This window comes from Populus nigra, chromosome 19, assembly GCF_951802175.1.
Source record: "Populus nigra chromosome 19, ddPopNigr1.1, whole genome shotgun sequence".
NCBI classification, from domain to species: Eukaryota; Viridiplantae; Streptophyta; class Magnoliopsida; order Malpighiales; family Salicaceae; genus Populus; species Populus nigra.
Window position 1 is genome coordinate 11,370,085 of NC_084870.1, and position 26,183 is coordinate 11,396,267.

Sequence of the window (26,183 nt, forward strand, 5' to 3'; positions counted from 1 at the left end):
GCTATCTCGATTAATTTTAAAGGAATGAATCTTATATTTTATTAATTTATGAAGTTTTTTTTTATGATAATAGTGATTTTTTTAAAAATATTTTTTATTTAGAAATATATTAAAAATATATTTTTTAAAAAAATTATTTTTAATACCAATGTATTAAAATAATTTAAAAATATATAAAAAATTAAATTTACTCATCTTTTATTTACAACGAAATAATAACAAATGGGGAGTCTGGCGCAAACTGATATCCTTTGACTAATAGGGTAAGCTTAAGCTGCCACTGGCTTCTTCGTAATTTCACAAAAAAAAAAAAAAGGCCACTTGCATTTTCTCGTGCAACAAATGTTTCTTAGAAGCTTCTACTTTTGAAAAAGGTGGCATTTTTTTTTTTGGTTTAGGTAAATACAGTATCCCTTAGCAATAGCATGGTTAGGTTGAATGGCTTGGTAAATGGACAGGTTCCTCAGTGCTAGTAGGCCACCCTGCCTAATTATAGCTTTCAGTTACCATGTTTATTGAATATTTCAATACTTTATTCATATGATTTTTATTTGTTTAACATTAAGATGGAGGTTGTGTTTATTGAATATAAAGTATTTTTTATATGTATTAAAGAAAACACTAAATATAATAATTTAAATCTGTAAACAAATAATAATAAAAAAATTAAAAAATATTATTCAACCACACTCCCGTGATTTAATCACCTACCAGTAGGATCATTAATGCACAATCTAATCTTACTGGGATTTTGAAATCAAAATCAATGAGACTACCTTAAACAATCTCCACCGTTAGATTATCTCAGATTTCTCTCCATCAATTCACGGTCCAACATTAATCATGGCCCATCATGCACGAAATTTGTACAATTTACCTATCCCCTCATAAATCCTAACAAAGACTTGCTATATCCAAACGAAACCACAGGCCCCACCAAACGGCGCCGTTTCTACACGGCGCAAATAAAGCCAAACAGCACATGCCACTTAGGATCCCTCACTTAACCCTAGTCAAAACAAAGCTAACCACAGTTGAAGTCCGACCACCTCGATCCCTCCACGTGTCCTGATCTAACGGTCAAAATCCCCCTTCACTCCCTATAAAAACACCCCCATATCACTAAAAATCCTAAACAAATCACCCTCGATTTAATCTCACTTGGAAAGCTAATCCCTAATTTCTCTCTTTCATAATGGCAAACCCCAGGGTTTTCTTTGATATGTCCGTCGGCGGCCAGCCTGCTGGTCGGATTGTCATGGAACTCTTCGCCGATATTGTTCCAAAGACCGCCGAGAACTTCCGCGCACTTTGCACTGGCGAGAAAGGTGTTGGCAAGTCCGGCAAGCCACTTCACTACAAGGGTTCAACCTTTCACCGTGTGATCCCTAACTTCATGTGCCAAGGTGGTGACTTTACTGCCGGAAATGGTACCGGCGGTGAGTCGATCTATGGAGCTAAATTTGCTGACGAGAATTTCGTGAAGAAGCACACTGGACCTGGTGTGCTATCTATGGCTAATGCTGGTCCAGGAACCAATGGATCTCAGTTCTTTGTCTGCACTGTCAAGACGGAGTGGCTTGATGGGAAACATGTCGTTTTTGGTCAAGTTGTTGAGGGCTTGGATGTGGTGAAGGCTATCGAGAAGGTTGGATCTGGAAGTGGCAAGACTTCTAAGCCTGTTGCTATTGCGGACTGTGGTCAACTCTCTTAGAGGGCATTGATTGACATGTCGTCTGGCCGTGTCTTTGATGTTGGATCTTATCTAGTATTTGGGTGTGTTTTAGTGGTCTAGGATCTGGGTGTTTTATGTTTTGCTTTTGAGGCCTTTGTTTTAATGTCCTCCTGGGTTTTGGTGGTTACCATGCTTTCATGTGCTGAAATTGAGCTGCCATAAATAAGATGGGCTTATTACTATCCATCGGAGTTCTTGATTGCGTTATCTTCACCTTTTAATGTGCTAATAATCTGTGAAATTGATCGTTCTAGTGTGCTCTTTTAATTTATTTGTTCTTGGAGATTTTGAATTTGAACCCAGAAGAGTGCCTGATTATTTGGCATGGGAGAGGATAAGGGGACAAGAAAGGAGATAGATGTTGCGTTTGCATGATGGTGTTTGTGAAAGTGACTAATTGTCTTGTAGAAATTGACATTTACGAGGAAGAAGGGTTCAATGTGGAAAAATTGTGGTCCGTATGAAATCCGTTGCTTCGATAGAGATTTGTGGAGTGGAAAATATCTTCCCTTTTGAAATGTGGATAGGAAACCCATTGGATGTGGCGTCCCGCCATTGCCTTAGGTTTTAAGGCTAGGTTTTAATGTAATATTTCAATGTTTTTTATAAAATAAAAAAATATTTTTTTAATATATTTTTAAACAAAAAAATACTTTAAAAACCCATTACTATTAAATTTACAAACACACCCTTGTTGGTCGGCAGGGAGTTGCTGAGGATTCCAAACACACAGTGGTCGGCAGGGAGCTGTTGAGGACTCGATTTTCTGTCATTTGTATAGTCTTAACTAGTCAAGTACGTAAATGGGCTTCAAATAAGTTTTTGGTTGAGGACTTGATTTTCTGTCATTCGCGTGATGGGGTTAGGGACCGTTTGGGAACGCGGCTGCGGCCGCGTTCCCAAAAAATTTGAAAATTTTTTGTTTTTTTTTTTTGCTAAAATTTAATATGGTTTGTATGTTTTGGATCGTTTTGATGTGATGATGTCAAAAATGATTTTTAAAAAATGAAAAAACATCGTTGGCATGCATTTTGGCACGAAAAGTTATTTGAAAAGCACCCACAATCTCACTGCCAAACACGCTTTTAATAGCTTTTAGTGCATACGGAGGACATTCTCTAACCGTAAGCCAAGATTTGTATGGGCTAGTGGTTTACCGAACTTGTAGGAAACTGTGTTCGATGATGGTGATTAATGCAAGTTGCGACCTGATAGTTACCCGTACTGTACTATGTCGTTGTTTTTTCTAATATAAAAAAAAATTATTTGAACAATCATAATATTCTTAAAGAAGCAATAAAATTCGGGATGGATCCTTATTGGTTTGAATATTTTTATTAAATTTAATTAATTTAATAATATAATTATAAAAAAATCAGAGAAAATAAATAAATGACAGTGTTTAGTAAAAAAAAAATTAAACACTTATTATTATTATTATTAAAAGATATTTTCTAAATATTTTTATAAGGTTTCAACCCTGAGATCAAAATTATTATATAAAAAAATATAAAACAATAAAAATCAACTGTTAAACAAACTAAATAATAAAAAACAAAGCTAAACAATTCAATTAAAAAACATGAAGTAACTAGAGTTAATCCGACTAATTTATTTTTGATGTCTCTCTCAACTAGCTTGCTATTAAGCTGTCTAGATTTTCAATGTAATTGGGAGAGAGAGAAAAACATGACAACTTGTTAACATGCTTGTGTTATAAAGCTAGCATTTTTATGTACAAATTCGAGATTGGGAGGAAAAAGGAATTCTGGGTTTTACAGCTCTGACCATCATTGCTAGCGCAATAATGTTCAAGGTGAATTGAGCGATTCATCCACTAGGATTAGTTTCCGCTGTTATATATACTACTGTTGCTTACAATTACCAGGATCCTATGAGCTCAAGGTACTGTTTGCCATCACGTGCTTGCTGCATAGCCTCTGAGCTAGGTGGATTCATCATTATTCTTTCAGCAATAATCATACATCTCATATTGAGGTAAATGCGTTGCAGACCCCATTTCTCCTCTTTTTTACTCCTTGCAAGAGGGTTGTCGGTGTTGGGCAGATGACATTAAAACTCTGTTTCGCCATTTAAGGATGAGGCTGATATACTTCGGTATCTTCTAATGAATCATATTGAAATGCTTGGATTAGAAGCAGATGATTGATACTGTATCTGATGAACCCCCTTTACCTTCCCTTCAATTCAGTTGCTTCTCTGGCATCTAAGGTAGCTTATTCTTCATTTTCCGTGCTTTGATTAGTAGGAGTGTCCCATCTGGCTTCGTTGATGCGAAAATTTGCTGGTAACTTGAGTTTATGACAGAGGGATTGTCACTCCTTGCAGGAAATGTAACATGGTATGTTAGTGCAGATTCTGTCAAGAGTGTTGAAGAACATTCAATCACTGTAAGGAATTCAGATGAGCAATGAGCTTCCTTTACTTCATCTGGGATGTTAAAAGATGGTGTCTGGCCATTGGACCAAGAAATCAACCAAGGTCAAGGTGTATTTGCAGAGTGAGGAGACGTTTATATACAGAGCTGCTTCAATTACTCTAAAATTTATATTATTTCTAAAAATAAATTTGAAACTTGATAGTTAATAACAAGCTATGTGAAAGTCAATTTTGAATTGAAAGTGTTATTTTTATACCAGTAACTTAAATTATTTTGTGCTATTAAATAAATTTTAATTAAAAATAATAAAATTTAAACTCACAATTAATTAATTAATTAATTATCGAGATTTGAATATCTTATTAAAGAAGAATCAATCTATGAACTTAAACTATAAAGTGATTATATTGTCCTTTTAACATGTCCAGCATGCCCCTTGTAATAGAGGGACATTGCACGTTACTTAGCTGTCCCCTCTTCAGTTGTACTGGATCTTATTTCTGTTTGTATTTTGTTATTTATTCAAACAAGGCTGCTGTAAGTGCAAGGCTACAGTCATCCTGCAGTAGCTCGACCGATCTAGATTTAGGATTTTTGTCATTATCTCTCTCTGTATTTAATCACTGGTTGACAAAAGCTAAATACAATTAACTTTTATTTTTATGTTTTAAAATTCTTCAAAAAAAAAATTGAATTTTATTTATTTATTTATTTTAAATTAAATTTTTAATGTTTTCAAATTATTTTAATAATCTGATATTTTAAAGAATAAAAACTACTATCTGTTAATTTGTTCATAACTTGTACATATTGGTGCTTGTATTTTCTTCATGGGAACTTCTCATCGATTCTCTTTGTAAGTGTATACTGATCATTGTCTTGTAGTTGGTAGGAACACGAGGAGCTAGACTAGACTGCCATTGATCTCTCGAGGAACTTGGATCTGAATACCAGAGTTGGGATCCGTCCAAATTCGGCGATCCCACTGCTGGTTTCGTTGCTGAATCTTTACAAGTGAATTTTCGAATTACAATGTAACATTCTCTAGATTTCTATGCTTGAAAAACAGTAAAAATAAATCCGAGTTCAGATTACGGTTAATTGTTTTCTCAGCTTTTGGGAAATTTATCCACGATGATCAAGTTATTCGGCAAGTTCTATGTTTCTTCTCCCGGGATTTTAGAGCTATTTTAGACTTTAGTCGTGACTTGATAACCGTCCCGTGCTGCATTTTGAGTTTGTTAATTAAAAAAAAATCAGTAAAATATTTAAGTATTGTTAATATTTTTTAAGTATAAAAAATTTCAAACTATTTAAGAATTTATTTGATATGATCCAATCAATTTGATAAGTCTAAAAACAAACTAGATGGCCGCTAAAAATATAGTTTAATTTAAAATAAATATTCAAGATTATATTTTTTATAAATATTAGGACAACAATATATTGAATAGATTCGGTTTAACCCTAATTAACTTATCAATTCGCATGCTATGTCTCGGGACTATAATAACCTTATTGAAAGTAAATCAAAATAAATTATAAAACTTGATTGAAAAAAAAAAATTAGAAAAAAAAACTCGGGTCAACTCAAGTTAATCATAAGATTATGATAACCCAATAAAAAATAAATTAAAACAAATTATTAAATCCAATTTCCAATTAATCTAGTGTTGAAATATGAAATTAAAAAAATAATTAAAAAAAAAACTATAATTAACTCAGGTTAACCTGCCAAATTTGTGATATGAAATAAAAATAACTTCATAGAAAGTAAATCAAAATAAATTATGAAATATAATTTTCAATAAAATCAATGTTGAGTGGTGAAATTAAAAAAAATCAATTAAAAAATAAAAAAACCCTAAGTTAACAAGTCGGACTCACTATCAGGGTTATAAAATTAGAATAATTTTATAAAAAATAAATTGAAAAAAAATGAAGTATAATTTCTAATAAACCTAATGTTAAAAGGATAAAATTAAAAAAAATATAAAAAAAACCAAAATAAGTATTATTCTAATAAATAGCATCTTCTGAATTGATACATTGATTTTTTTTTCAATATATTTATCGTTTCCATTAATTAAGAATTTGAGATGGCCTAGAAAAAAGGTGAGAGAGGGAAAATAATTTTAAATAGGAAAATTGTCACGGCAAAGATGTTGCAATTTGATAATTAAGCTAATCGTTCGTACATATTTTTTTTTGATATTTTTAAAAAATAAAATTAATATTTTTCAGGTTTATGACTATCATTCTCAGTAAATATATTTTTTAGAGATTAAACTTATATTTTTATTTTTATAAAAATATAAAATATCTTAACCACTAAACTAACATTTTATTGATAATCGTTTATATATACTAATTACATTAAAGTATATTTTTGTTTATATATATATATACACTTTAAAAATTGCATCTATAACATTATACACAAAGGCGGAGCTAAAAAATCATCTTGAAGGGGTGATTGAATATATTGAGATCAAATAATTATTTAAATATATAAAAATAAATTAAAAAAATTATATGTTAAAGAATGAATTTGAACATGGCAAATATTTACCTGATTAAGTAATCATGTGCTATATATAACATAAGAGGAAGAATGTTTCAGTAATTTGAAACAATAGCTTCACGTGAGGATTAGGGATTAAAACTATTTAATATCATTTATTACACCGGGGAAAAATAAATTGTTTCAAGACTTAATTGATTCTCTTTCAACTTGGTTCCATGTAAAAGAAATAATCGACTTGAAAGTATAGTTCTGGTTATTTTTTAAAGTATTTTTTATTTAAAAATATATCAAAATAATATATTTTTTATTTTTAAAAAATTATTTTTAATATTAGCATATCAAAATATCTAAAAATACATAAAAAAATTTAATTTAAAGCAAATAAAAAAATTTTAATTTTTTTTAAAATCACTTTAAAAAATATAAAAATTAACAGGGTTTTAGACTTATTTTAGTAGAAGCATATTCTGAATTTTTATTTTATTTTTTAAAATAATATTATTTTAATTTTTTTATTGAATTAAATTAACATAAGTTTACTTAACACACAAAAAAAATTTAACATGTTAAAATTGTTTATATTTTATTGAAGAAAAACCCATATTATAAGTTTGTTTTTCCTACAAAAACATTGTTATTTTTTTAAATTATCTTATTAATTTTTTTTAAATTATTTTGATGTTTTATAGTAAAAATAAATTTTAAAAAATTTAAAAAATATTATTTTAATATTTTCCCAATAAAATATTTTTAAAAACAGCCGACAACCCCAATTTGATGCTTAAATACACAGATATAAATATAATTCTGAATACGAACTAATCCTCACCATCAAATACTCAAAGAATCTCCAACACCCATTATGCACCGTCCGATCAAACCCACCCCCTTATATTTCCCTTTCCGCTGCCAACGCACGCAATCTTTACAACCTCAAAACCAAAACCTTTGCAGACAGAAAAAAAATCAGAGCGAAAACGGCAACTTCACCATGGCGGCAACAGTCTCTTCTCCTTGGAGCAAACCCGGTGCGTGGGCTTTAGACGCCGAAGAACACGAAGCTGAACTCCAGCAAGAACACGAAAATTCCCAACAAGTATCTACTTTCGCCGCTCAACCACTCGGTGGCGTTGCTGAATTCCCTTCTTTAGCTGCAGCCGCCGCCACCAAACAACCCAAAAAGAAAAAAAACCAAACCTTATCTCTAGCTGAGTTTTCTAATTATTCTCCGGCCAAGTCGAGTCACGAGCCTGATCTCTTCAATCTCCCAACTAGACCCCGCGAACGCTCCGCTGAAGAGCTCGACAGGGCCCGCCTCGGCGGCGGGTTTAAATCGTATGGTTTAAGTTATCGTAACGGAGGAGAAGAATCGAATTCGAGATGGGGTGGTGGTGGTAACGGAAACTCTAGGGTTTCTAATAGGGAGTCGAGTAAGGAATTTGCTCCTTCACGAGCGGATGAGATTGATGACTGGTCGAAAACGAAGAAATCCCCAGCAGGGAATGTATACGAGAGGAGGGAAAGGGAGAGGGGATCTTCGTTTTTCGATTCCCAATCAAAAGCTGATGAATCGGCTAGCTGGGTTTCTAATAAGACAACGAATGATGGGCCAAGGAGATTTGTAGGAGCGAATAATGGTGGGTTTGAGAGGAGAGGGAGTTACGATACGTTATCGAGAGAAAGACATGGGTTTAGTGGTGGTGCTGCTGATTCAGATAATTGGGGGAGGAAAAAAGATGAGAGTTTTAACAGTGGCAGTGTGGGTGAGAGGCCGAAATTGAAGTTGCAGCCAAGAACTTTGCCTGTCAGTGATGGGAATGGGGCGGTAGAGAAGCCTAAAGGGTCAAACCCGTTTGGAGATGCGAGACCAAGAGAGGAGGTGTTGAAGGAGAAAGGGATGGATTATAAGGAGATTGATGAGAAGTTGGACTCTGTGAAAATTAGCAGTGAGAGAAGTAAGGATGTGGAGAGAAGCGATTCCTTTGGAAAAAGGGGATTTGGGATTGGTCGTGGAGGTTCAGGCAATGAGAGAAGTTGGAGGAAGCCTGATGTTGCTGATTCTGGTTCTCGTCCACAGAGGTTTGTTTTATTAGATCTTTGATTGATTAGTTGGCTCATTAGTGACGGGCATTGAGATCTAGTTGCTTAGGGGATGTTAGTCTAGTTTACATGGTATATTGGTGTTCTTTCATGCTTGGTTTAGTTTTTGTTTGTGGGGCAGAATTAGAGCTGCTTGTTTTAATTGGGAGGGAGTTGGTGTCTCTTGAATTGTGTATACTTCGGAACACTGCCTGAAAAGTTATGTTAACCTGATAAGATAGTGTGGTCTGGTTCTTCTGTCTTAGTGTTTTTGAGAGCTGTTTTGCGCTGTCAAAATTGTAGGAATTCATGTGAACCTGATTAGATAGGGCCTCCTGCTGCATTCCTGTTCTTACTTGCTAAGTTGGAACTGAGCTACCGAACTTTATGTGATTGCTTTTATTTTAAAACCGATTTTCTTCATAACTTTAGAGAAATCTATGAGATTGCTGTGTGAATTACAACTCTTGATTTCCGCTTTTGGAATTCATGTATTAAGCAAGGGAATCTTTCATATTCCTAAGAATTTGGATTGCACATGGATCTCAATTGGTGTTAGCTTTGTGGATGGGAGCTGATTGCTAGGTCTGTGCAAAATTGTGTGGTTTGAAGTTATAAAAACTCTCTACTTTTAAGTTTGTGCTAAAGTGGTTGATATACGTGATAAAGCAGGACTCACTCTGGATATTCTAGTTATGCAGATATGTCAGATGGATTTCTCGTCTCCTAAAACTGTTATAAGTATTAACTGGCCTTACCATATCAGATAATAAAACCTACTGGAAAAGTATTTGTCCTATGATATGGTTTCTGTTTGCCATGCTTGTTTGATTTTAATTGCTGTCTGACTCAAATTGTATTGAATGAAAGCTATTTCAAATCAAATGTGAAAGTTTAGAGTTTTAGGCATTTGCATGTCTTTGATTATGTATGAATTGTTATGTAATGAACTGCTTAATTTTGTGAAATTAATATTTCCCTGAACGCAGTGCTGAGACAACTGAGAATGGAAATAATGCTGAAGATGGGCTTGCTACCGAAGACGAAGTTGTTGAAGGAAACTGAAGATGGAGTTTTTGCAAATGAAATGCTGAGGATTGAGAAAAAGAAAAGAGTAGGAACATTTAATTTATCGGTAGTCCAAGGTGTTGTTTTCTCCATTATAATTATGCGAGTTTTGCCAGGACTCTTGCTATTGTTGAACAGTGTTGAGACAATTTTGGTAGGCTTACAAGTAATTAACACTGGTTTGCTTTTGTAGCTTGTTTTATAGTTGGGGTTGAAACTTCAGGATTATGTTTTATTACATTACTACTTGTTCATCTCCTTTCTATTCATTCTGAGTGCTGATTTTGGTTGTTGGAAATCTGTGTCCAAATAAATTAAGAGACTAGCATGCGCATCGATACGTTTGATATTTCTCAGTTCTGGACCATTAAATCCTATGTTTGTATATTTCTATTACAAATGCTGGACCATTAAATCTTATGTTTGTAAATTTCTATTACAAACGCTCTAGTCAACAAGGCAAAGCACATTATTCCCATATAAAATTGATGATATTATGCAGGTTTTGTTCGATATGTCTTGATTATACTATGATTTATCTCCGCTGTCCTTTTCGAGACAATATCTAAACGCTATTGTAAACGCTATCGAAAAGTGTGATTTCAGACGAATAGCTGAAATAAGCTTGTGTTTCAAGTTCTTGTGTTTCTGGTTCTGGTAGAGTTGCATCTACAAGACCTTTGATTCTCCAGCCAAAACTGTATCTACAAGACCACAGATTCTCCAGCAAAAACTGTACGTATTTAGTATTTTGGGTTGAACACTACAAATTGTAGGCACACAGAAACAGAATGCTGGCGTCCATCCCTTTCAGGACACATCTTGGAAATGTTATCTGTACACTGTACATGTTGGAGCTTGTTCTGGATAGAAAAATGTTCATTGGAATCATATGATCTTATCCCTAAATTAGCTAGTGCTGACGTCTAAGAAAGACCTTGGATCAAAATTCCAAGTTGCGGAGTTTTAAGAATAGTTGAACCCACTACAGCCATTTTATTCCTCAAGGATTGGCCACACATGAGAGTATGAGACTGTCGATGCTTGTTTCTTTCGGAGGATTCCCCATTTTGTGGTCAAATCGATGGCGTGGGGTGTCCACAGCTCTATAACAGAACGCATCTTATTCCAGGTTTGTGGAGATGGGGACACAGGATCGCATGCGAGCTGGGCCTTTACGATCAAATAAAAGGCAAAGTTGGTTTGGAAGTGGAGAAACGAGTACCATCGGTGATAGGACGACCGAAGGCCAGTTGATTATGAACAAGCAATTTAGGAATTGAAGTTGGCTCGCGCGAGGCCTCTGTAGGCATTAGAAAGACATGGACACGGTCACACATGCAATGCAGAGTGAGTTCGGCAAGGACGGCAAAAATGCTGGCTCAATTAGGAAATATTGAATGCATTCAAGTACAAAACTTTTTTTCTTTTTTTTTTAACAGACAAAGTAACCCTAGGCTGCTCACTAAAATTAAATTCAAGATTTTTTTTCCTCTTGAATTTGAATTCAAAATGATAATGTGAGTGCAGATTCTATGAAAAGAGCTAAATTGTCAATATGATTTTTTTTAATAGTAATTTTTTTAGATGCACTTCAATGAAAAAAAAATCATTTTAACAACAGAGACCATATATATATATATATATAATGGCATGTACAGAATTTTATGTCATGATGATAGTGCATGCCGTAGGGCTAGTATAGTAGTATCAGAACGTCTAGAGATCCTCCCTTGAACATGGTTGCTATGCAGCGTATTTGCTGGGCTTTTGAGATAACTTGGTTGAGCTCGTTTCATTCTACATGATTCAACCATCTTGAAGGTCTGTCCACAACAACTAGAGAACTACAACGATGTCAAAGAAAGGTAATCTAATTCCAATTCAATTCGAGTATTTACCTTTAATTTGAACAATATTATAAAATAAAACCAAATGAACAGGCCATCCGTTCCAGCGCCGGCTGCAGCAAGTTCTTTGTAATCTGTCTACACTGAAGAATGCCCACAAACAATAAACAAAAAGTAATGAAGTATAAATTAATCTTTTATGGGTTGCATGCTGATGCACAAGTTGATGGTTTCGAGTTCGAAGGCTGACAGAGAAGGTATACCATACCGTACCTTACCCTAGACGGACACGTTGACCTTCAGTCACGATAAAGCTAAGCATTTCCATCTGCTCCAAGTCAATAATAGTCATCGAGGAGAGGAAAACAAAACCCACCGACAGTCCTCTCTTCTTCACCGTTAAAAAGCATCATGGACACAGTCAAAGGTTCACAATTCACAATCAAGGAAGCCACAATCCAAGAAACCCAACAAGCATTCACTGAAAACAAATTAACCTCAAAACAGTTAGTCAACTTCTACTTGAACCAAATCCGAGAACTGAATCCTCTACTTCACAGCGTGCTAGAAGTCAATCCAGACGCGTTAGATCAAGCTGAAAAGGCTGATCAAGAAAGGGAAAGAAATCAGGGCCGGCGGTTCCTGGGGGACCTGCATGGGATCCCAGTGCTGCTGAAGGACAACATAGCTACAAAAGATAAGTTGAGCACCACTGGTGGGTCCCATGCCCTGTTGGGGTCCGAGGTTGCACGTGATGCTCACGTGGTGGAGAGATTGAGGAATGCTGGTGCTGTGATTTTAGGGAAGGCGAGTCTTAGTGAGTGGAGTCATTTTAGGTCTGATGGCATTCCTAGTGGTTGGTGTGCTAGAGGAGGTCAAGCTGTGGTTAGTTTCTTTCCCTTTCCCTTTATATTTTTGGTTCTGCATTTTATGTTCTCATTGTAGTTAGTAACTTGTTATAATCCTTGATAAATTTGTGACACTACTTGCCCTCATAGTGCAAGATGTGCTCGTCGCGACTGCCCCATTTGCGTTGTTAGTGGCCCAAACCAATGGTTTATAACTGTAGAACTGGATGAATGATGATACATCGCAATGAAGATTTTCTCGAGTTGTTTCTACCGTAGGCTTAATTTAGTCAATTACTTCTATTCTTGATCGCTAAATGTATGAGCATGATAGAAAGTATTGGAAAACAAATTTATAAAGGAATTCTCAATGTTGAGCTCTCTTTCTTTTCTTTTGTCTTTTAAATTTTCTTACCGATTCTGCCGTTTTGATTTTTTTAATTCAAGCATTCAAATTTTGTACAATGATCAATTACCAAGTGTGACAATAAAACAAAATGCATCAATTTTTATGTGGGATGTGCAGAATCCATATGTGAAAGGGGGCGATCCATGTGGATCAAGCAGTGGATCAGCAATATCTGTAGCTGCAAACATGGTGGCAGTATCACTGGGGACCGAAACTGATGGCTCTATCCTCTGCCCATCAGATCACAACTCAGTTGTTGGGCTCAAGCCAACTGTCGGACTCACCAGCCGCTCTGGTGTGATCCCAATTTCATCCCGCCAGGACTCAGTTGGGTGAGTAAACCAGCTAAACTAAGTATAGGTGTTAAGTATAAATTAGTTGACTGATCTGTAACTTGCCATTTATGGTTTGCAGATGTTTAATCGATGATTTTTCATTGAAATGAAAATGCAGGCCTATATGCAGGACAGTATCAGATGTTGTGTATTTGCTTGACGCAATTGTTGGTTTTGACCCAAGAGATTGCGAAGCAACGAAAGAAGCATCCGAGTTTATCCCTGCAGATGGTTATAAAAAGTTTCTGAAAAAAGATGGTCTCAAAGGAAAGAGACTGGGAATAGTCAGACATCCATTTGAGATATATTTCAAGGATCCAGTGATTGTATCAACATTTGATCACCATCTGGAAGTATTGAGGTATGTATTGAACACGAGCAGAGATAGGTCCTATAAACTTGGACACAATCACACACATCAATGTTGATACTGTAGTATTGTTACAAAACTTTGCCCCTGGAAATTGTAGGCGAGGAGGTGCAACTGTAGTGGATAATCTTGAAATTGCAAACATTGATGTCATTATGGATCCCGATCAAAGTGGTGAAGATTTGGTGATGCTAGCTGAGTTCAAGGAAACCATCAATAAGTACTTAGAAGAGCTTGTCAAATCTCCTGTGAGATCACTGGCAGACATTATAGCTTTCAACACCAATAATCCTGAACTGGTTAGTTATTTCTTAATTTAGTGATTTTTTGCCAAGCAAAATGAAGTTGGCAGAGAAACTTAACTCACTCTCAATCAATTTACAAAACAATCTGGCACTCAATTTGTGCTTCCCTATCAATGAGGAGATTCCTGCATGTTTCTGCGTTTGATTTAATATATGGCATACATGCCATTGTCTGTTTCAGGAAAACCTGGACATATATGGTCAGGAACTACTTATCAACTCAGAGAAGACAAATGGGCTTGGAGAGGAGGAGATGAAGGCAGTGAAGCATATGGAAAGTCTGTCACAAGAAGGATTTGAAAAAATGATGAAGGAGAATGAGTTAGATGCCATGGTGACACGTGGTGCAGCTGCTTCTACTGTGCTAGCTATTGGAGGTTACCCTGCAATTACAGTTCCAGCAGGGTATGGCAGCAGTGGAATGCCATTTGGTATCTGTTTTGGGGGACTGAAAGGCATGGAGACGAAGCTGATTGAGATTGCTTATTCTTTTGAGCAGGCTACACTGTCTCGCAAGCCTCCTTGTCCTTCTCTTTGTACTTGAGCCAAAAGTTTTCCTACTACATTTTGAAATAAACATTTGCTACTGCATCACATATCTTCAATCTTCTCTCTCCCTCTCTGATTTAGAGTCCAGCCAATATATTTGGCCGAACTGTAACTCGTCGGAACAAGAGAGGTTGGAGGATTTCATTTAATTTTTAGATGACAAGCCAGTGTTTGTAAACAATTTTAGTCCAAAATCAAGAAAGATACTTGGGACAGGTTCTTGTTGACATTGAACTGATGCTTTCAGCGTGAATGCAATTTAGAAAGGGTGATGTCTGATTGTTTAGATAATTTTTGGCACAAAGGAAACAAATTGTTGCTTTAAAATTTTGAGAACTCTTGTTATTCTCTGAAAATTATCCAAAACAAAGAAAGAACTCACTTAAATTAAGGATTCGAAAAGCAATTTAAGTCTACTTAAACTTAGGATTCCCAAGGATTTCCATCTCTCTCTCTCTCTCTACACACACACACACACACACACACACACACACTTGCTGACATTAAGGACATAACTGTTGCAGGCACATATATTACTTTGTTGCCGAGTTTAATTTACTGTCTTCCTCATCTTATTTATTTTCTCCCTAAAACTAAAAAATATGTGGAAAAAAAAAATTCTAAGAAACCTTAATAATTCAATTTCTAACTTTAAAACACCTGATATGTTCTAAAACTCAAAATCAAACAGAATTTAATTCATACTAATTATTTTGCAGGTACTAATACTTTACTCTCCGGTACACTTGAAGTTTCATTTTCTTTTATAGTCCCTCAAGCTCCGTCTAAGATTATAGATTATGGATCTACCTCTATATCAATTTATACACATTTATAAATCTATAAAGTTACCAGATTTTATCTATTCTTGTTATTCTTCATCTTTTATTTTCTTTTTAGCTTTTATTCATTGTCTCTCTAGGCCCTCTTCCTATAAAGAGGTAATTTTGATCCTTTTTTGCAGCAAGCTATGGATAAAAAATTTTCTGCTTTGCATAAGATAGATATTTGGGATTTGATTCCTCTACCTCCTGGTAAAAGTGTTGTTGATGATCATTGAATGAATAAGATCAAGACTAATTCTGATGGATCTATTGAGCGATACAAAGCTAAGTTGGTTTTAAAAGAATACTCTCAACAGTATGGTATGGATTATGAGGAGACATTTGTCTCTATTGTAAAAATGATAGTATTCATACTTTTATTGCAGTAGTCAGTGGCATATCTCCCAACTTGATGTTAAAAATGCCTTATTATGAAGAAGTTTATTTGGTGTCCCCTCCTGGTATTTCACATGACTCTAAATATGTTTATAAACTCAAGAAAATATTATATGGTCTCAAATAAGCATCTCGTGTTTGGTTTGAGAAATTTTTTATTATGATCTCGTCTTTTGGATTTGTTTCTGGTAGTCATGATTCTACTTTTTTTTATTAAGTGCATTGATACAAGTCGTATCATTATGTTTTTATATGTTGATGACATGTTTATTACTGGTGATAACATTGATGATATTTTATTTTTGAAGACAGAGTTAACTAGACAGTTTGAAATAAAGGATTTAAGTTCTCTACAATACTTTTTTGGTATTGATGTAGCCTAATCACCCAGAAGTTAAATTCTTTCTCAGTCGAAAAATATTGCAGATATTTTTGAGTGAGCTAGATTTACTGATAATAAGATTGTAGATATTCCTATTAAGGTTAACACAAAGTATTCTTCTTCTGATAATTTACCTTTGTCAGATCCTACTTTATACCATACTATTATTTAGAGCTTTGTATATCTCACTATTACTTATCCAAATATTGTATATGTTGTTCATGTTATTAGTTAATTTGTTGCTTCTCCTACTGTCGTTTATTGGGTAGTTGTTCTTTGTATTTTATGATATATTCGGGATACAATCTTTGAGAGTCTTCTACTTTCATCCATCTCTTTCTTGGAGCTGCGTGCATATTCTGATGCTGATCATGATAGTGATCCCACAAATCGCAAGTATGTTACTGGTTTTTGTATCTTTTTAGGTGATTATTTTATTTCTTGAAAAAGCAAGAAACAATTTATTGTTTCTCAATCTTCAACTGAAACAGATTATCATGCTATGATATTTACTACTAAATAGATTGTTTGATTATGTTGGTTACTTGCAGGTATGTGGGTTTTCCTTTCTCATCCCACTCTTATATATTTTGACAACTAGAGTTCTATTTAGATTGCTCACAACTAAGGTTTTCATGAAGAAACTAAGCACATTGAGATCAATTATCATCTTACTCGTTATCATCTCAAGCATGACACCATTACTTTGCCTTTTGTTTCTTCTTTTTTTACAGATTGCAAATTTCTTTATCAAGTCGCATTCTATTTCCCATTTTCATTTTCTAGTTCGCAAACTCTTGATGATTGTAATTGCCGCATCGCGAGTTTGAGGGGAGATGTTAAGAAATATAAGGTTATTTTGTTTTATTTATTAAGGGTGGAATAATATTTTTATTTTGTTTTAGGTTTAGCCTATATATAATCTTTTTGTATTTAGGTTAACCTTATTCTTTTTAGATTATTGTGATCACATCATGCAGTATCAATGAAACTTCAGCTTCCTCTTTTTTTATTTTTTTATTTCTTTTTTATTTCTTTGGATTGTTTTAATAGTCTCCTCCCTTTTCCATTGGCTTTCTAATACAATTAAACCTAAGGAATAAGAATCAAAGAACAAAGAAGATGAGATTCTTCAGAAGATGGAGTCACGCAAAAACCCTAATTCACAGTTTTATAACTAAACAATTCTTTTATAATAGTTTACCCTTGAAAAATGGATTACAACTTATTAAATAGGTCTTTTATTTACTTTATATGTGAATAATCAAAGTTCTAATTCAAATAGAAAAATAACATAAAACCTGAAAAATAAGCTAAATTTATGAAATAAAAAAGAAAATATCAAAATTGGTATTGAAAACATCTTCTAAGTCTAATTTGAAGGTCTTTTCGATCTCCACTAGTTATGAAAAGCCTACCTTTTATAAAACAAAACTTATAGATTTTTCTAAAAAAATTGAGTCCAATCTAATGATTAGATATAAAAGTTATGAGTATTTTTTTATCAAGTAGGTGGTTTGTTGTGATGAAACCTCTTCTTGAACTTGTATTTGTCTATCTGATTTAAATGCACAACTACCAAGCTATGAACATGGTCATAATATAATAAATTCACATATGATTGATAAAAAAAAACTTAACCTCGGTGCTTCCAATCTGGTCCATTTTCTTTTTTTTTTTAACAACCGGGAATTAAATCTTTAGTAAAATGAAGTTATAAAACCAAAATGTCAAAACTAAAAACAACAAAGATAAAAAATGCAAAAATTAAAACTTAAGAGATCAAAATGAATATTTACACACTTGATTACCTATAATATAAAAGGCATGGCTCTTTTACTATAGCCACCTTTACTGTTATCCCTCTTACATTTCACTATGGATTGTAATAGTGAGATATTTGAAAATTTTCAATTTGATTCTCAAAATTTTCATTTGCACGAATTGAGCCCTTTAAAGCACAAAATAAAGCCCAATTGCATTTTTTTTTGGGCCAGGGGGGGTGAAGGTTGAATTGAAATAGAGGAGATTTAAGTGAAAAACACGGGTAATATAAGTGGCAACCTTGAAATTTGTTTTAAAATTTCATTTTCATCCCTTATCTTTTTTAGCTATTGGGTGACTGGTCCTTATAATTTTAACAAAATACATTTTGGTACCAAATTTTATTTTTCTCTTTCTTAATCATTTTTTGGGTGGATGAGAGAGAAAAGATCGTCAGATTTTGACTTAGAGAGAGAAAAATATCATTGGGAAGATTTAGGCCACCAAAACAATTTATATTTATGTAAAAAGATTACATATGACGAGAGGGGGTTAAGACTATATGATTTTTTTACGTTGAAAATACCTAAAAAACATATATGAGCTCGGAAAGATTTTTAGTTTTGGATTGATTTCGAGTTTTGGCGCGATTTTTTGTTTTGTTTTTGGAGATCATGTATTGGTTTAACAATGTTTCTAGAGTGTTTTTTAGATATTTTAGGTAAAAAATGGGTTTAAAATTGGTTTTAATATTAAAAAAAAGCCTTGTTTTTCTAGCCATACTAGTAGCTAGATTTTAAGATTTACAGACGACGTGTCATTTGCTGAGACAGACAACATGTTATATTTTTTTTATTTTGAGAAAGAATAGGGCGGATAATGTCCGCCCCATTCACTTAAAAAAAGAGGCCCGCACGTGTGGGCTTAGACTTGTAAGTCCTTGCACGGGGCTTTTCTTTGTGGGCCAGGTGTTGACCCTGGCTTACCAAACCCACAATACCTGGTCTTATTCTTTTTTATTTTTTATTTTTATATACATAATTTTTTAAAATTACTAAGTTTTATATGTATTTTTCAAAATAATTTTTGCATTTGTGTTTTGATTAATGCCTCTTCTATGTGATTGTTTTGGCTTATTTAATCTTTTTGAAATAAAAATTATTTTTTAATTATATAGAGTGTTTAATTTTTTTATGAGATTATTGAGGTTCATTTATAATTATTTTTTATTTTTTTATATAGACTAAAATTATTTTATAAAATAAAAACATTTATTTTTTTTATAAAATTTTTAATATATCCAGCCTTGCGTAAATTTTTTTTTTTATTTATTCAATAAATTTTATGTGTGTTGATTTTTATTACAAATTAATTTTTATAAATAAATTTGTTAAATACAATTAAGTAAATGATTCATATTACAATATTAAATATTTTGGTGTACTTCTATCTTTTAATTTTTCTATTTTTTATTAATAATTTTTTTATTTAAATAATTAATAATTTATTTAATTAAATATATACGTATTTAGTTAAAAGGTATTATGGATACACTTTAGCAATTCATGGTACAAATGTGAGATTGATTGAATTACAGAGAACCTCTAAGCTATTTTAGTTTGATACTTAAATTAAATGGCCTTGCCATTTCACATTCCTCATGGGGTCTCCTAAGTCCAAAATTTCTCAAGAAACAGAGCGCAGACAGATGGCGGTCCTTCTTCTTCCCTTCTCCTACCATTGATCTTCCTCTTCTTAATATTCATCACAGTCAACGGCCAACATTTCACAATCCCAGAATCAACCATAGAGGAAATCCAACAAGCCTTCGCCGAAAATAAACTGACATCAACACAACTCGTAGACTTCTACATAAACCAAATCAAAACCCTCAATCCCCTGCTTCACAGCATTATAGAAGTGAACCCAGATGCACGTGATCAAGCTAAAAATGCTGATGAAGAAAGGAGAGAGAATCAGGGTAGGAGAAGCTTAGGGGACTTACATGGGATCCCAGTGTTGTTAAAGGACACGATTGGGACTAAAGATAAGTTGAACACATCCGCTGGATCCTACGCTTTGGTGGGTTCAGTGGTGGCCAGAGATGCAAGCGTTGTAGAGAAGTTGAGAAAGGCTGGTGCAGTTATAATGGGAAAAGCTAGTCTTAGTGAATGGTACAAGTTTCGTTCTTTAAGTCATGTACCTAATGGTTGGTGTGCAAGATCTGGACAAGGAGTGGTAAGCTCTCTCATTTCATGTCTTCAAATATTTTTTTTAGTTTATTTAGTCTTACACTTGAATTGTTTATGAGGTTAATAGCATTTTATAGTGCTAGCCAATGTCACAACATGAATGGTCTGGTCTGTATTTGGCCGGAAAAATGCACATTGCTTGTCTATTAATATGTTGGAACGTTTAATGTTGATAATGTTAATTTCTGAATTTCTTTACAATTATGAGTAAATAATTTCAGGAGTAATCTTATGTTATATATCCTGATAGGTTATCTCTTCCTAGATTAATGAGGGCTGCATTGCAGTGTAGTTTCACAACAATGAACCTTGCAATAATCAAATACACAAAAATGATGAGAATCCCTTTACCAAAGCCAAGGTTGCATGGTTGGGTTGATACATGAGAACTTGTTATTGTGCCCAGTTTCTTGAAGTACACGTGGACTAGTAATACTAGGATTAACCAATAAGTCTGTAGTCCCTAACGGAATTCAATGCTCGACATGTGAAAACATGCAGAATCCTTACCTTGTAACAGGGGATCCATGTGGCTCAATCAGTGGATCAGCAATTTCAGTAGCCGCAAACATGGTGGCAGTATCACTTGGAACTGAGACTCATAGTTCCATCATATGTCCCTCTGATCATAACTCTGTTGTAGGTCTCAAACCCACTGTTGGTCTCACTAGCCGTGCCGGTGTTCCAGTTGCGCCTAGCCTAGACACCATTGGGTAAGATCATATGTCTTGATCATTACCTAACCAGTAACAAACCTGACAAAATAACTCTTATAGGACTAAGCCATAACATCTGCAATCTTCTAGCAAAGAATGAATTTCTCAATGATGAACTGGCAGGCCTGTAACCAGGACAGTGTCTGATGCAGTTCGAGTACTAGATGTAATTGTGGGTTTTGATCCAAGAGATTATGAGGCAACACAAAGAGCAGCCAAGTTCATACCTGCTGGTGGTTACAAGCAATTCTTCAATCCAAACGGGCTCAAAGGAAAGATATTGGGCATAGTTAGGAACCCATTTTTGAAGTCGTTGAATGAATCTATATTTCCTATCTTTGAGCATCATCTGAACACATTAAGGTAAAGTATTGAGCTAGGCATAAATGGTTTTGAATATGAAGTTTTGTTCTTATTCTAGTCCAGTTTATATGATGTGCATTTGATCTTGAAAAATGTAGGGAAAGAGGTGCCACTGTAGTGGACAATCTTGAGATAGCAAACATAAACACTATTGTTGATCCATCGCGAAGCGGTGAACTGACACTAATGATGGCCGAGTTCAAACTCTCCTTAAATGATTACCTGAAAGATCTTATCACTTCTCCAGTCTGGTCACTTGCTGATATTATAGCCTTCAACAAAAATAACCCCGATCTAGTGAGTGCTGTATTTCTCTCCTTTGTTACACCTGGCCTTAGAAAGCCCAGCTGATTATAATGGTTCTGTTAAATGCAGGAGAAGAATAAAGAGTATGGTCAGGATACATTCATAGCAGCGGAGAAGACGAATGGCATTGGAGAGAAAGAAAGGAAAGCTATAGAGTTGATGGAAAAACTCTCGCAAAATGGTTTTGAGAAACTGATGATGGAAAATGATTTGGATGCAATGGTGACACCAGGTTCAGGCGCCACATCCGTGCTGGCAATTGGTGGATACCCTGGGATTACTGTCCCAGCTGGATATGATATCAATGGAATGCCATTTGGGATCTGTTTTGGTGGATCAAAAGATACTGAAATTAAGCTAATTGAGATTGCTTATGACTTTGAGCAAGCTACCATGATGAGAAAGCCTCCTATTCTTGAATCTTTTCAAATGACTCCAGAATTTCTATCTGGAAGTTTGTAACATACTAATGATGACTGGTTTGCATACAAGGACTTTTCCCTTTGTGCTGGTAGAGATACGTTGCTGCATTGATTCAGAAAATCATCCAGGACACCTTAAATCCAGAAAAGGCCCTTGTATATATTATTAACTCGTAGTTGCTCGTAAGATATTCTGACTTTCAAGCTCAATAAGGCCTTGATTGTATGCAGGCTTTGAACTTGTCTTGATTTCTCCTCTGAAATGGAAACTAGCTATTGTCTACATGTCATTGGAATAATGTAGTCCAAAGTTATCCTGATGGCTAGGAGTATTGCTTCAAAAGGGTATCTATAACATTGCCTTTTTTCCATCATCATCATCATCATTAATTGGATCGTGGAGGGATTTTATGTAGACCTAATTCCAAAAGAAATTTGATGTTTCATGGTTTGACGAAAAAAAGAAAGAATTTCAATTTGTTAAATCGTGTTCTAAAATTCAACTCTTTAGGTGTCAAAACTCAAAAGCTGGCCTAATATATGCCTCGTGTTAAAGGTTTGCTCACGAAAAAACCTTATGAGGTTTGTTTGTAATTATCTATTTTTTGAAGAAGTTTGTAAATTAAAATGGTTTGGGCCTGGGTTTTGATTTTGTTAAATTTCAACAGGCTTACTCTCTAGGTATGGAAATTTCCATCCAGAAAATAGGCGTAAGGGCTGGCCCATCTGCAATTCTAAATCTTGTATTAATTAAAACAGAGGAATTAATTAGGATGGTTATTAAATTCCAAAAGGGGTTTGCTATTTCACATTTAAAAACTTTGACTCAGACTGCCTCCTAAAAGCAAATAAGAATCACCTATATAACATTACAAAAACCCTAGCAATTCTGAATCATCTCAATTTGGCGGCTAGGGTTTAGTTCCCTTTTCATGTCCGGACTCTGTATATAAGCCTGTTTGTTAAAGCTATTTCTTCTGGGTTTTGCCTATATTCTTTTATCTACCATTCATTACTTGTTCAAGTCCGTCTCAAATTCTATCGATTTCCTTCAGTTTTCTTGGGTTTTAATCCAATATCCATTTGGGTTTTCGTTTCTTTACTGAATCTTGATTCATTGATTCAGCACCGAACCAAAAGTTCATATCCTTAGTGAAAAGTTTGTGGCTTGGTGTTAAAGATTGCATCTTTGTTGATTGTTTTGTTAGTTTAGTATCATAAATCAAGGGTTTTTGAGGCTTGCTAATTCTTCTGAATAAGTTTGATTTTGCATTGTAGAAATATGAGTTACCCTGATTCCCATGATTCTTTTATGTCACCACAGGCCTCATATCAAGCAGGCAGTGATGCTATTGGTGTGTGGCCTCAATTTGTAATGAACAACAATGAGCAATTTGAACACCACCAACCACCTTATAAAAGGCCAAGAAACTCTGAGGATAATCCCAACCAATCCATGAATTCTAGGACGCCACCACCAAACAACCTTCCAGTCCACAAGGGAACAACCAACATCTTTTTCAAGACAAGAGTATGTGCAAAGTTTAAGACTGGCACTTGTAGGAATGGCGAGAATTGCAACTTTGCTCATGGAATGCAAGATTTGAGGCAGCCTCCTCCAAATTGGAAGGAACTAGTGGGTGTAAGTGTAAGTAGTGAAGAGGATAGGTCAACAGCGACCAATTGGGAAGATGATCAGAGGATAATTCACAAGATGAAGCTATGCAAGAAGTTTTATAATGGGGAAGAGTGTCCTTATGGTGATAGGTGTAATTTCCTTCATGAGGAGCCATCAAAGTTCAGGGAGGACACAGGGAGGTTCAGGGAGAGTTCTGCAATAAGTATTGGTACTACAGGGCAGGCGTTGGGCCATGGAAGTGGTGTGTTTAATGCTGCTGAAGTTAATAGGCCGGCAAACAATGCTGTTTCAGATGCTTCTCGATCAAATATAATAAAGCCTGTTTATTGGAAGACAAAATTGTGTACTAAGTGGGAGATCACAGGTCAATGCCCCTTTGGCGAGAAATGCCACTTTGCTCATGGGCTAGCAGGTACTTTCTGTTGCTTAAGTTGTATTTCATCGTTATATTTAACTTGTGTTTATCACTTTAGTTTCTCCCTTGCTTGTTGACTTCTTTTCTTAAATATTGGAACTTATTTGGTATCTTGATAGCTTCTAAGGAATGAGGGGTAGAATGAGAGTTTTGTTGGCTTAAAATCATGGAGAGGGTAAAAAAAATCGATTTGTTATTTCTCTATCTGTGAACTGAGAATCTTTGTTATGTTTTAAATTTATTGGAACTAATTGTAGTGTCACACCCATCATTTTTCAAAGATCACCGTCTGAGTATCTTAATTTGCATTCATAAAATGTAAACTGATTGGACGAAGAATAATTGTTAGTTATAGTTTGATTAAATTTTGATGAGTTGTATTTGAATTGGAGTTCTTCATTTTCTTTCCCTTTTGTTTCAAATACGCTTTAACTGTACGATGAATGTCTTGATCTATTTTTTTCGGGAGCCTGGTGACTTCCACCTGAACTTATAAAAATAAATCAAAGGGTTTAAGTTTAAAAAACCTGTTTTGCAGATCAAGTGTCCCTGGGATAATGGCTTTGCTCTGATATGTTAAATTATCTGTCTTTGTATTGAGGGATAATTCTTTCTTGAATATTAAAGGCCTATCATTTGCGTAGAGGAACCCTTATTGTGCTAGCTAATATTCAAAATTCCATTTTCTGGAGGTAGATCCCTTGACCAGTCAGTTCTCTTATAACCAGCTCCTAATTATATGCACACTATATTTGTTTAGTGTGTAGCCTTTTCATTTCCCCAAGGAGTCATGTTTTTTGGGACTTTGAGTCTTCTGAAACTAATATTTAACTGGATCAACGCATCCTGTGGTCGTGATTTTGCTTCTTGCTTTTAGACTTTTTATGAGGCTGTCTTATTCTTTCTCTGCCAAACCATGCATCACTAATATACATTTTTTTTTACTCTATAATAAACTCAGTTTTTATTTAGAACCTGTTCTATGTGGTGTAGCAGTAATAGTGAATTTTTGCCCCCCTCAATTCTAGTTCGATGATTAAAGAGAAACAGAGTTGGTCTCAAGCTTGCATATATGTGGATATGAGTGAGCTATACGAACTGTGTGCTGCATCATATGAACGCAATCGCGTCCACTAGAAAAGATGCAAAAAACCTATCATTGATGGGATAATTTTTATTTTTATTTATTGATTCCAACTCTTCATTGAATTCAGAGTTACAAGCTCCTGGAGGACGCACTGAGGTGGAAGCAGGAAATGCAGGCTCTGTTTTGACTAAAGCACCACCACCTCTTCTTCCTAATAATGTGTCTCCAAGTATGACAGTGAATGTGCCTAGTTTAATTGAAGAGGAGCAAGGTAAGAAATGCTTATTAAAGTGGAAAGGACAGAAGAAAATAAATCGGATTTATGCTGACTGGCTTGATGATCTGCCATTAGTTCACAACTTGTCAAACCAAGTGCAGAGTTGAGTTTGAGTGGAAACTACTAGTTTGCATTGCATTCATGTTTCAGCTACATCAATAGTTTTTTTTTGTTCTGTTTCCGAAGTTGAAATTTTGTTCTACAGGATGTTGAGATGTCCAAAAGACATAGGAGAAGAGGCATAGGATAGTTTGTTTTCTCTGCCAAATAGGCTTTTTAATGGTTCTCATTTTCACCCCTTGTTTTCCTTTCATGATTCTTAGTTTGGAAAAGAAATAAATGTTTCCTTCATAGCAAATGTGATTGACAGCATATTATTTTATTTGAAATGTAAGTCAGTGCTCAATGCTTCCTTCATAGCAAAATGTGATTGACAGCGTAATATTTTTTTTGAAATATAAGTCGTTCTTTTCTCTATTTGTTTGCTTGTCTGGGATCCGCTTATTCTCAGCTCTCATTTTCCGGCTTTCAGCTTTCTTTCTTCTTTTTTCCCCAAATAAAGTGGTTGTATTCAAGTTATTCCTAAGCCTGGACATTATTGGATAGCATTGTACGACCGGTGCAAAGAGGATCCTAAATGATGTAAATAATGCAGATAGAAACAACACAGGGTTTTCACCATAAGAATCTAATTCATATTTTCTCGCATGATGTTTTTCTCTGATTTTTAAGAGTTTTACAACCTTATAAATAGGTTAAAAATCAATCTTTACAAGGTTGGAAAATCAGAATCATGAAAAACAACATAAAATCTAAATTAAGCTAAAAACTCAAAATAAAAAGAAAAATAATGAAACTGGATAG

The 26,183-nt window shown here is 34.5% G+C and overlaps 5 protein-coding genes and 1 long non-coding RNA gene across 7 annotated transcripts; 5 read left to right on the forward strand and 1 right to left on the reverse strand.

The window, feature by feature from the left end:
- The first annotated feature begins 1,120 nt into the window (after positions 1-1,120).
- Positions 1,121-1,921, forward strand: LOC133680492 (peptidyl-prolyl cis-trans isomerase 1-like). The gene has a single exon (XM_062103479.1). It carries the CDS (start codon positions 1,196-1,198, stop codon positions 1,712-1,714), a length of 519 nt encoding a protein of 172 aa, XP_061959463.1. The 5' UTR covers positions 1,121-1,195; the 3' UTR covers positions 1,715-1,921.
- Positions 1,922-7,574: 5,653 nt separating this feature from the next.
- LOC133680302 (eukaryotic translation initiation factor 4B3-like) lies at positions 7,575-10,064 on the forward strand. Its single transcript, XM_062103160.1, has 2 exons — positions 7,575-8,742; positions 9,732-10,064. The coding sequence occupies exons 1-2, from the start codon at positions 7,655-7,657 to the stop codon at positions 9,805-9,807; spliced, it is 1,164 nt and encodes a 387-aa protein (XP_061959144.1). The 5' UTR covers positions 7,575-7,654; the 3' UTR covers positions 9,808-10,064.
- Positions 10,065-11,422: 1,358 nt separating this feature from the next.
- Positions 11,423-12,074, reverse strand: LOC133679361 (uncharacterized). The gene is made up of 2 exons (XR_009836156.1): positions 11,934-12,074; positions 11,423-11,803 (listed from the first exon to the last, which is right to left on the reverse strand). It is a non-coding gene; the product is annotated as an uncharacterized LOC133679361 (long non-coding RNA).
- LOC133679360 (probable amidase At4g34880) lies at positions 12,072-14,767 on the forward strand. Its single transcript, XM_062101934.1, has 5 exons — positions 12,072-12,545; positions 13,035-13,249; positions 13,371-13,613; positions 13,723-13,921; positions 14,109-14,767. The coding sequence occupies exons 1-5, from the start codon at positions 12,072-12,074 to the stop codon at positions 14,469-14,471; spliced, it is 1,494 nt and encodes a 497-aa protein (XP_061957918.1). The 3' UTR covers positions 14,472-14,767.
- A 5,134-nt stretch (positions 14,768-19,901) lies between these two features.
- Positions 19,902-22,244, forward strand: LOC133679377 (probable amidase At4g34880). 2 transcript variants are annotated; one of them, XM_062101958.1, is made up of 4 exons: positions 19,902-20,080; positions 20,934-21,173; positions 21,272-21,470; positions 21,549-22,244. In XM_062101958.1, the coding sequence occupies exons 1-4, from the start codon at positions 20,040-20,042 to the stop codon at positions 21,939-21,941; spliced, it is 873 nt and encodes a 290-aa protein (XP_061957942.1). In that variant the 5' UTR covers positions 19,902-20,039; the 3' UTR covers positions 21,942-22,244. The 2 variants fall into 2 exon arrangements, with proteins under 2 accessions (XP_061957942.1, XP_061957941.1); XM_062101957.1 differs by lacking the exon at positions 19,902-20,080 and adding an exon at positions 20,590-20,807.
- Positions 22,245-22,706: 462 nt separating this feature from the next.
- Positions 22,707-25,796, forward strand: LOC133679478 (zinc finger CCCH domain-containing protein 39-like). Its single transcript, XM_062102082.1, has 2 exons — positions 22,707-23,952; positions 25,170-25,796. Exons 1-2 carry the CDS (start codon positions 23,184-23,186, stop codon positions 25,424-25,426), a joined length of 1,026 nt encoding a protein of 341 aa, XP_061958066.1. The 5' UTR covers positions 22,707-23,183; the 3' UTR covers positions 25,427-25,796.
- The last annotated feature ends 387 nt before the right edge of the window (positions 25,797-26,183 follow it).

Excerpts from the sequence above, each read along its gene's own strand:
- LOC133680492 (XM_062103479.1), top strand. The coding sequence starts at position 1,196 with ATGGCAAACCCCAGGGTTTTCTTTGATATGTCCGTCGGCGGCCAGCCT.
- LOC133680302 (XM_062103160.1), top strand. The coding sequence starts at position 7,655 with ATGGCGGCAACAGTCTCTTCTCCTTGGAGCAAACCCGGTGCGTGGGCT. Across the intron at positions 8,743-9,731 it reads TCTGGTTCTCGTCCACAGAG|TGCTGAGACAACTGAGAATG; the intron begins GTTTGTTTTATT and ends CCCTGAACGCAG.
- LOC133679360 (XM_062101934.1), top strand. The coding sequence starts at position 12,072 with ATGGACACAGTCAAAGGTTCACAATTCACAATCAAGGAAGCCACAATC. Across the intron at positions 12,546-13,034 it reads CTAGAGGAGGTCAAGCTGTG|AATCCATATGTGAAAGGGGG; the intron begins GTTAGTTTCTTT and ends TGGGATGTGCAG. Across the intron at positions 13,250-13,370 it reads TCCCGCCAGGACTCAGTTGG|GCCTATATGCAGGACAGTAT; the intron begins GTGAGTAAACCA and ends ATGAAAATGCAG.
- LOC133679377 (XM_062101957.1), top strand. The coding sequence starts at position 20,590 with ATGCAGAATCCTTACCTTGTAACAGGGGATCCATGTGGCTCAATCAGT. Across the intron at positions 21,174-21,271 it reads CATCATCTGAACACATTAAG|GGAAAGAGGTGCCACTGTAG; the intron begins GTAAAGTATTGA and ends TGAAAAATGTAG. Across the intron at positions 21,471-21,548 it reads ACAAAAATAACCCCGATCTA|GAGAAGAATAAAGAGTATGG; the intron begins GTGAGTGCTGTA and ends TGTTAAATGCAG.
- LOC133679478 (XM_062102082.1), top strand. The coding sequence starts at position 23,184 with ATGAGTTACCCTGATTCCCATGATTCTTTTATGTCACCACAGGCCTCA. Across the intron at positions 23,953-25,169 it reads CTTTGCTCATGGGCTAGCAG|AGTTACAAGCTCCTGGAGGA; the intron begins GTACTTTCTGTT and ends CATTGAATTCAG.